Raw genomic sequence first — 17,049 nt, 5'->3', positions numbered from 1 at the left:
CCACCACCGTCCTTCATTGTCTCCACGTATGAAAGCAAACCTCCCAAACTCTCAGCTAACGACGTAACTCCTCGAACCTCCCAAACGTAACACCGTCAACTCAATCATTTCATTTCAAAATCAACCAAACCACCAGGTTCGTAGACTCCAAGCCTGAGGCTCGGCCCACGATTTAAATAACCCTCACATGCTTTCTTTCTACTCCCTCACTTTTCATCACTCCCCTCTGTGTCTGTTGGTGTGTTTCTCTTTTTCTTGCGAAGAAATTCTCTGAAATTTTTAAATTTTTATTAGGAGGATCCAGATTACAATGGCGGAGCAATCAGAGAATCCGATTGAGTCAGTCATGGGGAAGATTAGCGAGAAGATTCATCACGAATCGTCTTCGTCGGATTCGGAGTCCGATTCAGAGAAGAAATCGTATCCTTCCGAGTCGGTTAAGGACAAGATTTGGCGGTTGTTTGGTAGAGAAAAACCTGTTCATCGTGTTCTCGGTGGTGGAAAGCGTAGGTCACTCAAAACCTGCTTTATTTATTGAAATTTCATTTTCAATTTTTTCAATTCATTTATTTAGGTTGATTTTGGTTGTTTATTATTTTATTTTTTTACTAGTGGAGAATAGAATGATTCAGATTTAGTCATTCTTTTTTTTTTCGGGTCTTCTGGGGTGTTTGGTTACTGAGAAAATTAAAAGGAAAAAAAATGACTGTGGTTAATGTGGTATTTTTGTTCAGCTGCTGATGTGTTTTTGTGGAGGAACAAGAAGGTTTCAGCAGGTGTACTTGGTTTTGTGACAGCAATCTGGGTCCTTTTTGAGTTGGTCGAATACAACTTGCTTACTCTAGTGTGCCATATCTTGATACTCTCTCTTGCACTCTCGTTCCTCTGGTCTAATGCTCACGCTTTTATCAACAAGTAATATTCTCTCGTCCTTGAAGTTTTTAGCTCCCTTTTCTGGTTTAGGTATCCATGTATTTTGGTGGAGGTATTGACAACTGTAGGCTCGGAATGGGTTGTTTGTGATTTTCTTGCCGATGTTGTTTTATAGGAGTCCTCCTCGCATCCCACAAGTTCATCTTCCAGAGGAACCAGTCCTGCAGGTTGCTTCAGCACTGTGTGTTGAGATTAACGGTGCATTTGTGGTCTTGCGCAGTATTGCCGCAGGAAAAGACTTGAAGAAGTTTCTCATTGTATGTTTCTTGTATATCTCATCACTTCTGTTTCTACAGGTTCACCTTGTAATTGAAGTAGATCATCTGATATTTCTGCCTAATTTTGTTTTCAGTAGAATAATTCTTATATTACTGCTACATATGGATCTGAAATTTATTGCTGTCGAGTTCTGCATTATTTGGTCAATAGTGTCATTGCTGGTTTTCATGCTTTGCCTACTCTGACTAATTCCTAAAATTGCTGGTGTGTATTGATGTCAGGTTATCGCCGGATTGTGGGTCATGTCAATTGTGGGGAGTTGGTGCCATTTCTTGACCTTGTTTTATATATGTAGGACTTTCGAAGCTGATTTTATGCCTGATTTTATGCAGTTTGCTTAACGTGCGTTAGATATTATATACTGAAACTTTCCAATGATTTTAACAGGCTTCGTTCTGCTACACACTGTACCCGTTCTCTATGAGAAGTTCGAGGACAAAATCGACCCCTTGGCAGAGAAGGCGATGATTGAGATCAAAAGGCAATATGCGGTCTTCGATGCTAAGGTTCTGAGCAAGATCCCAGTGGCCGCTTTGAAAGCCAAGAAAGTTTAGATTGGTTGCTTTTTGTGTCTGGGTAATCAGGGGTTTGCAGGTCGTGATTGCTTTACCCATAATTTGCTTGGGATTCCTTTTGTTCTTCACCCCACAAATTGTTTTAAACTGTTTGGGTTGCATTTTGAATGAATTGTCTTTCATGGTGTTAGTTTTGAAGATGGGGGTTTAATTTGCAATCCTATGGCACCTCTTAATGGTGGTTTTTGATGAGTTCAATGTACATTAGTTTATCTTTTATGTTTCGGACCGTTGTGCTCCCGGTATTTTCTGATATTTGTGTCGTGTTTGCCTCGTGACTACGACAAAAAACAAAGTAGATGCTGGCGCAGAAACAGTTCCTCATTTGGCTATTGCGGGGGCAAGGTGGATTTGCGTGCAAGGCAAATTGAAATCTATTTCAATTTGGATGTGTGAATCTCGGTGAGTTTGAGAGTACTATTGCTCTGTGCTTTTCTAAAAACAAAATTGATTTTTTTTTAAATTATTTTTTTTTATGTGTTTATATAAAAAAATAATATTATTTCAATATATTTTTAAAGAAAAAACATTTTCAATTGAACACCGCACAGCCGTTGCGTAATATAAGGTAACCTGGCATCTAAGATTTCTAGCTAACAGGGTATTGTTCGTGATGTTACGTGTAAACCTGTGTGTGGTGGCCCGGCACGAGTGAGGTGAGGGGAAGCCAAGTAAAGAGCAGAATTTGGTGAGCGGCCACCTCGCAGGCTGCTTTAATAAAATTTGTATAACCTGTATCCAATATGTACGCTTTGGCAGCCATTAATCGGACATCCAAGTTCCCTTCATAGGTGGTTTTACAGGTGCTGCTCAGGTTAAACAAGAGGTTCAAACTGCAGAGCTCAATAAATTTAGTGAAGCATAATGCCAGCATCATTGCACCCACAAGATAAGAGAGTGATGTAAGGGATTTTTGGACATTAAAACTGGCTGAGTTTGGATGGCGATATACACTAACACTAGATGAACATGGAAGGAATATTGCATTCTGCCATTAAGATAGAGAGATTGTACTGTTATTATTATGTGACAGCGTGCTAACATTGGAGAATGACCACGAGATAGCTATTTGGGGCAAAGAGACGCTTTTCATTTCACCGTGAAAGAATTGATTGAACACCAACGAACAATCTATACTTTTGATTAATTACATAATAAATCAACATATTCTCAGTGTTTTGTGAGCAGTCTTGAGATCCGAGAAGGGTTGTCCAAGGATGTTAAAGGAACTGTTGAGAACTCGGAATCGATATGTGCAAACAGCAGTGAATTTCCTCGAGGGGCTACAGGACCATGATTTTGAGCTGGAGAAAGATTTGGTCCAGATGTGCCAGTTCCATGGTTGGGCACCGACGAACTAACCCCAGTAGCATTTGGACTCCTTCCTTGCGAGTCTTCATTGGGTCTACCTGTATCTTGCCCAGATTCCCTCTTTTCCCTTTCTTCAGTTTCCTTGAGAAGAAAATCAACCCACATATCTGCGAAGGACTGGAGAAACATATACTTGAGATGAAATTGCATTTTCATTGCACTCCTCTCCCAAGAAAAATATACACTTGTAAAAATGATACTGAGATAGCTGATTATCTTTTAACGGAAAGGAAAAATCCTTTCCCAATAGCTAAATTCATGCATGCACTGTTGATGCCTCACTAGAGGCTGTGGAATGTCATTTGCCAAATAGGCATGACCAAGAACCCACACACCCCACCACTTAAAACAAAAGGGCAAAAGACTTTACTGTCAAGTCTTGACTACAAAGCATCCCGGGTCACGGTGACCAAACCCAACAACTATTTTCTGCGAGTCACTCAACCGTTCAAATGAATAGGTGGTCTTCACTCAATGTATAGAACACAACAAGATGCATAGAAGTAAAAAACCAAACTTTCAGTTCTGATTGAATTCAGATCAGAATACATTCTCCAGAAGAGGCTACTAGGTTCTTGCAGCAAATTAGTAATGAGCAAGTGGATAGATGGATCCATCTTAAGCAAATGCTAACTTACTATTCAAGTTTCACTAACGTCAGCTCAATGAAAAGCTCAAAATCACGCAATAACTGAGCAGTCTGCCACTAGTCTAAATGACAACCCAGATTATTAGGATGCAAAGGGCACACTGTATGAAACACCACAAAGAGTGGAAACAGAGCTACTTGTACATGAAGATCAAGAGGCCCATAGCATCATCTTACAGGTCAACTATTAAACATCAAGAAAGAAGAAAAAAAACCAACCTGGTTATCGGATGTCAAATTCATTTGAACACCAGCTGCACTTCCACCCAAGATTCCACCAACTAGGCGACCAGGTAGCCCCAAAACCCCACGAACAACACCTTTTCCACCTTGTTGAGCTACACCTATTCTCTGCTTGTCTTCATCCGAGAACCCAAGCATTCGAACCATAAGATCCAAAACCTGGACCCGCCATACAGAATGAGTATAAGCTATGTCAAATTGGGTAGGGGTTGCCAAAGGGATGAGAAACCAGAAACAATAATCATTATAACAATTTAAATAGCAATGCTATGTGAGAGCAGCAGTACAATATGGATTCTTTCCAAACAAGGATCTATTGAACCTGAGATGTCCTTTAACCAAAGGGTTCTCCAGTAAAAAAAAAACAAAACAAAACAAAAAAGATTTATGTAGGTTAAAGTTTTCCTTCTTGAATAGATGGATAATGATGCCTAGATGTATTAGTGGTTAATCTCCTAAATGAATATAAAAACAACAATCTACCTGCATGGTATAGCAGAGACTAAATATTGCCAACAAACATAACATTGAAAGAATGAGATTATCTTTTTTTTGTTAATTTTTTATCCTGTTCAATTGTACTAAGAGATTCATACCTCTTTGCTGTGGTTTCTCTGGAAGTAAGTCACTAGTAATTTAATCACAATGCGCCTGCAATAAAAGCCAGTCGAACATTATAGACTTCGCGACCCATGCATATCAACTTCCTATCCCAACAATGTATACATGGTACAAGCCATCTCACTAACTTGTAACTATGATGTAATGTATAACAAAGTAGTAGAATGAATACAAAACAATAATCAAAACTAAGAATCACACACAGAGCAGGCTAACCTGTCAACTAGATAATCAGAATCCATGGACATCCTATTGAGTCTGCTCATACTCTGCTCAACAGCACGACGAAGTTTTGCATTGTCTTCCTCGAGCTTATTCACTCTGCTCTTCCCTTCTGCAAACTTCCTTTCAACATCTGAAAGCTTGGCTAAAATTTCTTCTTTCTCCCTCTTTGATTCCTCTGTCCCTATCTCTGCTTCCTGGATAAATCAAGGCATATCACTCTCCAAAAAATGGGTAAATGGAACTTTTACAATATAAAATAAACCGTTAGTTTTCTGGGTCAGCAAAAGCAGTAAAACATGCTTTGGCTTGAAGCAGTACTCATCTGACAAATACAACAGCAGCTTCATTCTTAGCAAAACTCAGGAAACTATAATGATGCTGCAAAATGCATATCAAAACAAGAATAAAAAAGGGTAAAATACAGTGTTAATTAGATTCTCTCTTTTAAAAATTAATCAGACAAGTTCAATGACAATTTGAATGCACAGCCTGTAGATAAGGTTGTGCACATGACAGTATCTCATAAGTACAAGACTGCAAAACCTTACACGACAGAAACTTTCTTCATGTCAGAAAAACTAGGAGCTTGTAATGATTCTGCAAAATGCATATTATAACAGAAATACCTTGATAAGTATTTGAACATTTGGCCTTTGAACAGCATGAGAAGATTTTCTTCTTGAATAAAAAAAAATCTTATTGAGAAAACTCAATGACAATTCAAATGCACCATCAGTAGATAAGATTGTGCACCTGCCATATCACATCAATCTAACAATACAAAAAGTTACAGAAGCCCTTCATCTCATAGACTTTGTACATTCATGGAAGAACAACCCTCTAAAAGATAATTCAACATTGCTCATAATAGAGACATCAAATTCCAGTTACTAAGTTATGAAGACATCCAATTCACATCACAAAAAATTCATAAAAGTAAATATTATACATAAGAAAATTAAGGATTTTCAGGAACATTTATGAATTATCTGATCTGAAGTAATCTGAGCAGTTTGACGATTTTAAAATTAAAGGTTTAGAAAACTAACAATACTTGGAATAAGAAGGAAGGTGAGGCCATACTTTCAAAAGTTGAAAACGCTTAGCTGATTCTTCTTTTGTCAAAGCCAACTGTCGCTCCAAATATTCCTGTAAAACAACAACAACAACAACAACAACAACAATAAGAACAGGAACAATAGTTAAAAAAACAACCAAGAATGCAAGACATCAAACATAACCTGTAGGAAACAGAAGCAAAGATTACCTTTGCTTCAACTTCAGCAAAATACTGCCCAAGAGCAGTTTGAAGATTTAGAAGTTCAACATTTTTTGATTCTATTGTGCTCATACAGTTTGCAAGTTTTTTTTTCAAATCTTCAATCATTTCTTTGGACTTCTGGATTTCATTGCTGTTCATCATCCTGACTTCCTCCTGGCCTGCAATTGCCTGCTTTAGAGCTTTCTCCAAATGTAATATTTGAGCCCTTTGATTTTCATTACTCTGACGGAGTTCTTCAATGATCTTACTGTCTTCATCCATTTTTTCCGATTCTTCAGATTCCTAGACAGCAGAAGTCTTTAAGGACTGAGAACTTCATAGCCTACATTTACTTCAATAACATGCAAAGGATCACAAGATCCAAACAACACAGATAATACCAAGCCAATATCGTAATTATCAATATCATTATATGGAGTGGCTATTTCAAGTCTTGTTTGGACAAAACAAAATTGGCACAGCAAACATGAGTGCACAGCATAAGCTTTGACATGGGAAATTGAATTTACTAAAATATCACTGTATCTCCAAATGATTCCAGATGATAAACCATTGAATAATGTTTGCCACATGCAATAGTGGGAAACTTTGACAAGAGGGTTTGAAATGTTCTCAGTTCCTGTAGATGGAGTTGAATTTATTAATGAGCTAACATATCAAAGTATCTCTAGAACTCCTGAAGAGAAACAATCAACTCATAATGAATGCATGCACTAGTTAGATTCTTTATCACGAAATTTTGTTGTAATATTAGCCATAATTGTAAAATGAGTAAAGCAGTGATTGCAAAACCATCATTTCTTATCTTTCTTATTTATTATAGTACAGTTTGTCATTTACATCTCTAAGGTCATGCCAGTTTTATGGAAGAGAGAACTTTATGGTGCAGCATATCAGAACTGTTGAGTTGAACTTGAAAAATAAGCAAAAGTCAGCAACAGATCAAAGCAATAAAGTAAAGAAGCCATGCGAGATTACAATAAGAAATGGCAATTTTAGGAGTAGCAACCTTTTCCAACAAATGCTGTTTGAGACGGGCCAATTGTTGCAATGCTTTCTCCTTTTCATGGCGTGTTTCCTTCAAATCTCTCTCAAATTTTTGCAGCAATAGCTCCATTTCCTCCTTTCTAGGAGAAGTTGTAGTTGAATCCACTTTCTAGGAGGAATGGATGATGAAGATGGAAATTTTGATGAGGATGATTATGATAACAATAGTAAAATATTTGTGTAATTGAAGAAACAAAAGATGTGTGTACCAGGGGCAGTGAGAATATAACTCTCTCTCAAGTAACAACCACGTGTGTGCATAAGAGGTAGATAGAGCATTTGTGTGGGAAACTGTGGGAGTGCGCCCACACGTGTGCATGCAGAGAAAGAGAGAGGGAGAGGGGGAGTAAAATTACCCCATCTGGAGAAGTTTCGTTAGGAGAAGAGTTCTTGCTTCTTTTCAAAGCAGCCTCAAGTTCATTCCTTGCCATCTAAAATAGAATATAGGTGAGAGATTTAGGAACCCAAAATAGAAAAGGTATTATGAATTTTTGTGACATAAATGGCACCATGATTATTAAATGCCTGGGGGTACTTGGCCTTGGCAGGGTCTCAGGTCACACCGGGTCAACCCAGGAAAATTAAAAAAAATATATTCGAGGTTTTAATATCCCACATGGAAAAATTAAGAAACATTTAATGTGAACGTGGGCTATATATATCTATCCCGCATTGAAAAATTAAGAAACAATTCATGTGAAAATAGGCTATATAGTTATCCCACGTCGAAAAGTTAAGAAACATTCCATGTGAATGTAGGCTATGAGAAAAATATATAAGGCAAAGTATTCATAAATTAATTTTATATTTTTTGGTTTCATTTGAAAAAAATATAAAAAAAAAGTCGGGTCTAACCCGATTATGTCAGGTCACCCAGGTTTTGAGTTGACCCAGCAGGTCGCCCAGGTTTGACCAGGCCAATTACAAGTTCGGGTTTTGCTTATGTGAAATCAAGCTAAGGCCCCAAGTTCCAGGTCAATCTGCCAGACCGAGCCAGGTTTCATAGCAATGCATGGCACACTTCTTGCATGGATGACATTTTAAAACGCAACTAACCTTCATATTAGCATTTTCCTTCTCTAAGGTTATATATATAGTATTCCACATCGAAAAATTAAGAACCATTCTATGTGGATATAGGCTATAAAAGAAATATGAGAAGTGAAATATTTATAAATTAATTTTATATTTTTTAGTTTTATTAAAAAAATATAAAAAACAAATCAGGTCTCACCCAGATTGCGTCAGGTCACCCAGGTTTCGAGTTGACCCAACAAGTTGCTCAGGTTTGACCAGACCAATTGCAAGTCTTGGTTTTGCCTATTTGAAAACAAGCCAAGACCCTGGGTCGTCCACCGGGCCAAGCCAGGTTTCATAACAATGCATGGCACACTTCTTGCATGGATGGCATTTTAAAATGCAACTAACCTTGAGATTAGCATTTTCCTTCTCTAAAGTTGCAATGACTCTTTTCAAACTCTTTACATTGACATTAGGATCTTCATCTTCCCGCGTACTCAACTCTATCTGCAATCGTCTTATCTCTGATGTTTTTTCATTCAATTCATTATGAATTTTGCTCACATCTACTGAGGTCTGTAAATTGAGAAAACACGTCAACAAAACACAAAAGTCAGATCTCAAATCAGAAAGAAAACATAGAAAGTCATACATGCATACATATATTCAAGCATAAAAAGAAAAGGAAAGATGATGTAACAAAATCAGCACTGCTAGAAGCACAAAATAATATAAAGAAAACAAACATAAGGTCCTAAACTGATAGGTAGTAATAGGATGATCCAAAAACATGTATATGACTACATTTATAGAGGTACAGAAATGTTATGCATATGCAATCTAGAACATACAAATTTCCGGAAACTCCTAAATTCTGTAAGTGCTCCTTAGTGAAAAGGACAGAAAGACGAAAGAAACCAGAGCAGAATAAAAATAAAACTGAATGTATGCATGGAATAATATTCCACAGAAATTAGGAGCATGTAATATGATAAAGCACTCCAACTATCCATTTCTTTTCCCTAAAAAATACCAAATAACAGGTCTTTCCCGTAAACTAACATCCTCAGTCTTCACAGGAACCATCGGAATTTCCTGGTACTTCCCCAATCAGGAAAAATGGGACAACTATGCCACCAACATAGAGTAGCAACAAGAAGTTCCATCTCACTACCTTCTCACAGATTGGTAAGACACATCTAGATATCAACATATCTCACTAACAGTAACTGGTGCAACATGCTTGTACCAGACATGGTAAATATGCAACAGATGAGAGAATGATCAGCAGAGCCATAGAATCATCAAATAAAATTGAACTCACTTTGTGATGGTCCATATTTAGAATCCGGAGCTCCTCCTGAAAAGATTTGTTAATACTTTGTTCCTCTGAATAAATGTTGGAGACAACAAATAAAAAGGAAGACGAGTGAAAAATTTTGGTAAGTAATTCAAGCGACACCAAGAAGAATTCAAGAAGACAAAAGGAAAACATCATATTAAATTTTTAAGTGAAGAGTTACACCTTGCAATTTTATCTGTATATTTGCTGATTTGCGGCGTTCTTTTTCAAGTTCAGTTCTTAGCTCTTTTATTTCCAACTCATGAGTAGCTTTCATTGCTGCCAGGGACCTATTTTTCTCCTCCAGCAAATCTGCAAGCTCCTAGAAAGCATTCATATATCTGTTGTCAAGTTTGTTCATTTAAAGCACAAATACATAATGAAAAACACTATCTGCAAGTAGACAAGTACAAAAAGGGTAATCTACTGCTGAGTTCGTTTGTCAGTCGATTATAACGCACCAAAACAATAGGAAAAAAAGAACTTGCAATGTAATACAAGTGAAAAAAGGAGGGGGGGAGGGGGGGTTACATCCACAAATTTAAATTTCAGAAATTTATGAACCAAGTGGTGCAGGCAAGGCAATCAACAACTGACAATAACAATCATCTTACAAAATTCCCAGAGGCATATTCTTACATGACAGAACAGGGTGCAATGTGTCATTACCTTGTCCTTCTTGGTTTCCATCTTACTCTGAATCACATCAGGATGAACATCATGTAATATTCCATTGCCCATTCCATCATGTTTTGGAAAGACTCCGTTTTGTATTTGATTTCCACCACGGTTTTTTGCTTGAGTTACAGGTCTATGTGGTTGTTTGGGTGATTGGTCGCCACTTTCCTGTAAAAATATCAGCCTGTACTTTTCAGCTTGTTGGAAGGAAAAACAATACAAAACATAGAACATGGTATTTTCAATCCCATAGTAGAAGAATCATACTCGGAAACAAATATTTTGCACAAAACAATAAAGCCAAAAACTGAATAGAGAACGAGAGGCAGGTCAAATTCTAGATTAAAAAGGTGCCTTCCAAGACAGCTTATGTCATGATGGACAAAGGACATATGTAAGGCCGGCATAATTCTGATATAAGCAAACACTAAGATCAACAATCCATTGTAAACTAAACCTATGCTTCACTTTAGTTTCACTGTAAATAGATCGAAATAGTAAAGAAGTCATGTAATATCATTTTTGATATTTGCTGTCAGGTCATGTTACAAGTGAAGTGTTTACATTTTCGATCGTAACTAGCACCTCACGCATATCATATGATGGACAACTAAAACAAAGAATGAAAATGATCATCACACATTGTTTCTGTTCAAAATGTTAAGGTGGTCAAAACTGTATCACGCTAAATCCCACCAAAGTACTTAATTGGCTGATACCAAGTTTCTACAAAAATTAATTGGGCAAGCTTGATGAGACAACTAAGAAACAGCTCAGTAAAGAGGGGGTAAGCTGGTCAGATAACCGTGTACCAAGACATACCACATGAAGCTATACAAACTGCCTTTTTCCTATAGGTCATAAATCATGCACTATAACTGCAGAAAAAATAACATCACACAGTATCAAGCTCTCAAGTTTACTTGGATATAATCTAAGCAAAGCAACAGAGATGATCAGTACTTACCAAAATACTGTGGAACTCATAGTGCATGTTCAATAATGAGCAACTAAACAGATTAAACTTTCAAATCAAATAATGCATTTTAATTGAGATTTGAATAACCACCTTGATGCTACTTGCTGATGCTCTTCGATGCTCATCTCTAGACACATTAAGAGCCTCCTTTGTCACGTCCAAATTTTGCTTCAACGAACCATTTTCTTGGTTCAATCTAGAAATCTGATCCTGTAACATTGGGATAGAAGAGCAACAGATTTAATTTGTCAAAGGCCCTTGAACATAGAACTAATGGAAACTAGTTAATGTTAATTGAGAGTTAATAAGCCAAAAATATACTCTAGACTCCAAGACAATCATGAAAAACATGAATTTAATAACGAAACCCTAAAATGAGCAAATAGAACACGGTGATCGATAATTGCAAAATGAAATGCATTTGATATTAATTCTGGACATGTTGTCTCTTGCCAGTAAATATTATTTCCTTCGACAGAATGTGCATGTACAGCAAAGATAAAAATGACATGGCATTTAACTATCAGAGTGCACTTTGCACCTGAAAGCTAAAGGTTTTTCTGTCATTCATCGGTACTTATTTCTCAATTTTGATGTTTCAGACATAATGATAAGCAGGAATAAAAAACTAGCCAAAAAATTACTGAATTTCTGCAGCAAAAAAAAAACAAAACAAAGATTGATCATGTACCTCTTTCTCTTTTAATATAGCTGCATAATTCACAGATAATGCTTTAATCTCCGCCTCAGATTCCTGGAGCCTTTTGATTTGTGCTTTGTACTGTTCAATCTACAAGAAGAAGAAAGAAGGAAAGAAAGAAAGAAATATATCTCTATAGGAAAACCAATCAACTAACCACATATTCCACGTTACATAACACCCCACACAAGCCACGACAAGAATGCTATGAACATAAACTTCTTATGCAAATCAACTCATCTTAACCTTTCTTCACAAATAAACATTTTCAGCCTAAATTACTTCCATTTACAGCTATCGTTGGTCCAAATACTTTTCAAATAATCAGCCACGAGTCTCGAGCAAGACCGAAGCTCGCCTGCTTTCTAGCACGTTATTGCAAAGTTGTCAATGATTTGGCGATTACGCACTAAAATGCAGTACGCTTTACAACTGACTGAAGTGGGGATCATAAAATCTCTAATTAATTAACACGATAATTCGTATATTTCCATTCCTTGATTTTGATCGAAATTGAAAACAGCAGGGATCAATAACAAGTTCTTGCGGTTCCAGTAACAAAAAAGAACCGTCATCAATAATTAAATCATGAAACACATTGAACAACAAATACCTCAAAATTGTGCGGTGAGTCATTCCCATTCGCAATATGAGACGGTGAGACCGACTTCGAATGCGCGAAACGGTGAGAATTCCTCCGATCAGATACCGACGAATCGTAGCCATTGGTGGAAGCATGGATCTCGAGATCCTCATCGTCGTCATGAACATCAAGTGCAATCTTTTCAAGGTTTTGCTTCAAATTCGCAATGGAGCTCCACATCATTCACAAATCTCAAACAAACCAAAAATCAAATAAAAATCAATTGTAGTTGTAGCTGAGGTTTGGTAAATTTAGCGTGAGAGAGAAGATTGGGGTTTTTGTTTCTGTTGGTAGATCTGAAATGGAAAGGTGTTAAAAGAAGAAGATTTGGTTTTTAATGAAAAGAGTAGTAATAATAAAAATAATTTCGTAGTACTCGTCGGGGGGGAGAGAATAAATTGCGTTACGTGATAGAAGTTATAGTTTGCCCCCCTTTGAGTTGTTATGTGATAATATTATTTGGCAATCTAACTTTGCCTCTTGTGATTCTTACCGCCATTGGAGACCGTAGACGGGGTCGGGAAGAAAATACAGAGTATTTTGTTTTATTGTTTTTAAAGCAAGTTAAAAAAATAAATAATTATGTTTATTTGTTCTACTATTATGTTTTTTTCTTTGGGGAAACTGACTACCTTTTCTTTCGGTATGCAATCCACATAATTGCCGTATATTTATATCCTTATTGGAAACTCTCTCATATCTTTATCAAAAAAAAAAAACCTATTTTTAAAATGTCAAATGGTAAAGTTAATAAGTGCAAAACAGTATAGTTGCTACTAGCCCATTGGTCTTTGCTGAGCAATGGAGTAAAATTTGTTTTTTAAAAAATAGATTTTGTTAACATTTCTTTTTTTAAAAAAAAAATTAATCATTAATTTAAAATCAATTAATTAATAAATGATATTTTTATTTAGCATTGAAAAGAAAACACATTCCAAATTAACATGTAAAAGTTGCGGGAATAATCTTGAAAAAAATAAATAAATAATTTAAATCTTAAATTAATTCAATATTAAAAAATGAAATATAAACATTAAAATTGTTATTTAAAAGGAAGGGGATCAAGATAAACTCTTGTTATGTAATTCAAAGCCAACACCTATTTTGTTTGTTATTTTAACTTTGGTTCTCTAATTTTCAATCCAACCCAACGAACTTCGGTATAAACATTAAAATTTTGAAAACTAAAATGATTGATCATTTATAGACAAAACAAATATGATCAAAATAAACTCTTTAAAAAAGACTTTTGGAGAGGGAGTTTACCCAATTTGCTTATCTCAATAAAATATATGATTAGTTTAAAGAATATCTTGAGATTCAGATGATTGCAGATGATATAACACATTCGACTCTCGTAGATATATCCTGTTTAGACACGCAGCAGCCCACAATCCTCTTAGAGGGTGCTTGGTAATGTGATAGCAGTTGCTTTTCAAATAAAATTTTGTGCTGAAATACATGCTAATTATATTTTTTATTTTTAAAAAATTATTTTTGATATCAACACATCAAAACGATCCAAAACGTACAAATCATATTAAATTTTAATAAAAAAAAAATTTAATTTTTTTAGAAACGCGGTTTTCACCGCGTTTCCAAACATGTTCTTAATAATAAATGAGTCAGGATTTATAGCATGTTTATTTTATTGTTATTGTAATTATTTTTTAAAATATTTTTTTATTTAAAAATATATTGGAATAACATTTTTTTATTTTTTTTAAATTTATTTTTAATATTAGTATTTTTTAAAATATATTGGAATAATATTTTTAATAGTTAACGTTACTTTTAAATCTCAAGTAAAAATACGTTTGATATTTTTCTATGTTATGTGTTCAGATTATTGTGTTGCTGTGTTGTGTTGCCCTCCGTGTTGAAAATAGCATCGATTGAAACATTTTTATTTTTTTTAACTGAATGTTATATTCTTAAAAAATAAACAGGAATGTGCAAAAAAATTGAAGATTACCAATTGAATCTGGGATTTCTCCATAAAACTCGAGAAGCATAAAGACAAGACTTTTTAAGTGCTTGTCTACTGGAAATTCCGGCGAAGTCCCAGAAAGAGGCATATTTCTTGATAAATCAAAAGTCTTCCCGGTTTGGCAGAAGCACGATACCTTTCGGAGACATATAAGGGAGATTGTTGCCATCAAGGTCAAGCTTTGAAAGCAATGAAAGGTAATTAAGCGATTCACAAATGGGACATTGGAGGTGACAGTGTGACAAGCTCAGGACTTGAGATCTGGAAACTTATTTTGAAGTTTAACCTTCTTGTTGCATTATTTGTAAAGTAATATTTTTTGAATTATTAAAATTAAAAACTATGGTATTATCTTGAATTATTAATATTGTTAAAATTATTTGAGTCATTTGATTGTCTGTTTTGATAATATGATTTGTGTTGGTTAGATATTTATTTTATTTAAGTTTGATTGGAGAAAACTCAAGAATTTTATTGGAATATTTGTAGAAATCTTTTTTCTTAACATTCCAATAAAAAGATTTTGATTGATTTTTTTAACAAATATATGTCTTTTTTTATTTTTCCAACAAATATTTAATAGAAAAATAATATAAAATAGGTCTATTTATATTTTCTTTAATGCCTATATTTTAAATATAAGTTTCATTGCAACAAAAAAATAATTCAATGGAAAGATCGTGATCAAAAAGTTTTTTTAACAAGTATATATTTTTTGAAATTTTTTCAATAAACAATCAATATGAAATTGGTATGTTTATATCTTCTTAAAATATCTAAAGTTTATGTTATTTTAAATAAATATAAGGGTTATTGTACCAAAAATAACAAAAATAATTATTCGGTTGAACTTATTATATGTCAATTCAATTAATTAATATAAGATTTATACAACAAAAATAATTTCTAAATCAAGAATAAAATAGTTAAAATTGCCAATTCAATTAATTTTTATAGGTATTTTAAATAGTATAATTGAACTTATTATATGATTTAATATTTTATTTTAAATATAAAAATTATAATGAATTATTAATTAAATTTAAATTTATTTATAAAAAAATCAGTATATGATTTGATTTTAATAAAACAATAAAATCTCAAAATGCCACTACATTTTAATCTTTCTTCGGTTGTAATTTTGATTTATTCGGTTGCAATTTTGATTTTTGTACTTTAAATACTCAAACGGGATGTGAGAGATTAGGAAATCTATCAAAATGTTCGATTTTATTTTAAAAAGTAACTATCAATGAGCTTTCATGTAGACAAAAAAAAAATCACACTATTAATTTATGATTTTTTTCAGTTTAATTTTACCGTTTGAATCTCTCAAAAAATATTTTTTAAAATAAAAGGTCTTTTTTTCCCTTAAAATTAAATTTTCAAATCGCCATCTTAAAAAGAAAACCTTTATATATATATATATATATATATATATATATATATATATATATATGGTGCTTTTCAAGGCCTTTAGGGTAATTACAGCGTTTGTATGATTTTAATAAGTTCGCATAACAATCGAATCCAACGATCGAGATACATCGGATTTTTTCTCGGCCTCTGCTATATAAAGAGCTATCCAGCTTTCTTTTCTGCGTGAAAGATCAGACAAGTAGCTAGGGTTTGGCGCGTCGTGGCCGCCTTTCTTCTTTTTCTCTTCTGTATTATCATGTTGCGTGTTTCCAGTTGATGCGATGATGATAGAACAGTAGGTAAAAAACCTTTGATTGTGTGGTGGGTTCATAGCCTCCACCCAAGATGAGTCTCTTTTTCTGGTTCGTATTCACTGAGCATCTATGATTTCCTCTACTTCTATCGTCTTGTCTGGAGTGGATTTAAAGTTTTTGCAACGAAGGTACCTATGGAGGGGGTGCTATAAAAGTGCACTCCTTGTCCAAGTTTGCCTTCGAAAATTAGAATCGAATGACAGATTTCGCATGAACTGTAATCTATTTCTTGTGATTTTCAGTTCACAGATCTGATTTTCGTACATGTATAATTATACTTGAAATTGTCATGTCTGTAAACTCTGATACAATGCGAAGGTCCCAGCAGAGGGGTAAGGAACTCTATAAATTGAGGCCTCTCTAACAATCATAAAAATTCCTTCGCAGATTAATTTGCCGAATCGTAGGATGCCCGGAATTTCTCATGACGGGCCGTCTTGAACCCTCGGCTAAATATCAATTTCTGTCCAGTCTTGCATCTCACTTTTCTATAATGATCTTTCAATTGAAAAGACTAAATTTTTAAACGATAGCTACTGATTTTTCTTTCCCCTTGAAAAAAGTCCATTTATACTCTCTGAATCCGCCAGGCCAAGTTAAGCATATATTTAAATCTTGTGAAAGGCAAGAAGACTCTGGATAATGGACAAAGTAAAACCATTGGAGAGAACTTTTTCTCCGAAAAAAAGATTTAGATGGAGGAAATTATCACTGCTTCAATATGTAGAAGGGAGATTGA

General features: G+C 34.7%; 2 protein-coding genes and 1 non-coding gene across 3 annotated transcripts; 2 read left to right on the top strand and 1 right to left on the bottom strand.

Moving 5' to 3' along the window:
* Positions 1-198: 198 nt before the first annotated feature.
* LOC133682849 (reticulon-like protein B5) lies at positions 199-1,979 on the top strand. Its single transcript, XM_062106388.1, has 5 exons — positions 199-506; positions 735-915; positions 1,049-1,190; positions 1,434-1,503; positions 1,600-1,979. The coding sequence occupies exons 1-5, from the start codon at positions 311-313 to the stop codon at positions 1,764-1,766; spliced, it is 756 nt and encodes a 251-aa protein (XP_061962372.1). The 5' UTR covers positions 199-310; the 3' UTR covers positions 1,767-1,979.
* A 778-nt stretch (positions 1,980-2,757) lies between these two features.
* LOC133682848 (golgin candidate 4-like) lies at positions 2,758-13,136 on the bottom strand. Its single transcript, XM_062106387.1, has 15 exons — positions 12,558-13,136; positions 11,936-12,034; positions 11,335-11,454; positions 10,257-10,433; positions 9,771-9,909; positions 9,570-9,634; positions 8,654-8,821; positions 7,582-7,656; positions 7,188-7,334; positions 6,164-6,460; positions 5,980-6,045; positions 4,888-5,090; positions 4,647-4,701; positions 4,027-4,209; positions 2,758-3,275 (listed from the first exon to the last, which is right to left on the bottom strand). The coding sequence occupies exons 1-15, from the start codon at positions 12,768-12,770 to the stop codon at positions 2,958-2,960; spliced, it is 2,325 nt and encodes a 774-aa protein (XP_061962371.1). The 5' UTR covers positions 12,771-13,136; the 3' UTR covers positions 2,758-2,957.
* Positions 13,137-16,620: 3,484 nt separating this feature from the next.
* On the top strand, positions 16,621-16,769 carry LOC133686038 (small nucleolar RNA snoR145). Its single transcript, XR_009839431.1, has one exon. It is a non-coding gene; the product is annotated as a small nucleolar RNA snoR145 (small nucleolar RNA).
* Positions 16,770-17,049: the final 280 nt, after the last annotated feature.

The sequence above is a fragment of the Populus nigra genome, chromosome 2, assembly GCF_951802175.1.
Source record: "Populus nigra chromosome 2, ddPopNigr1.1, whole genome shotgun sequence".
Taxonomy (NCBI): Eukaryota; Viridiplantae; Streptophyta; class Magnoliopsida; order Malpighiales; family Salicaceae; genus Populus; species Populus nigra.
The sequence above is the reverse complement of the archived record's forward strand: the minus strand, read 5'-3'. Positions and strand labels throughout refer to the sequence as shown.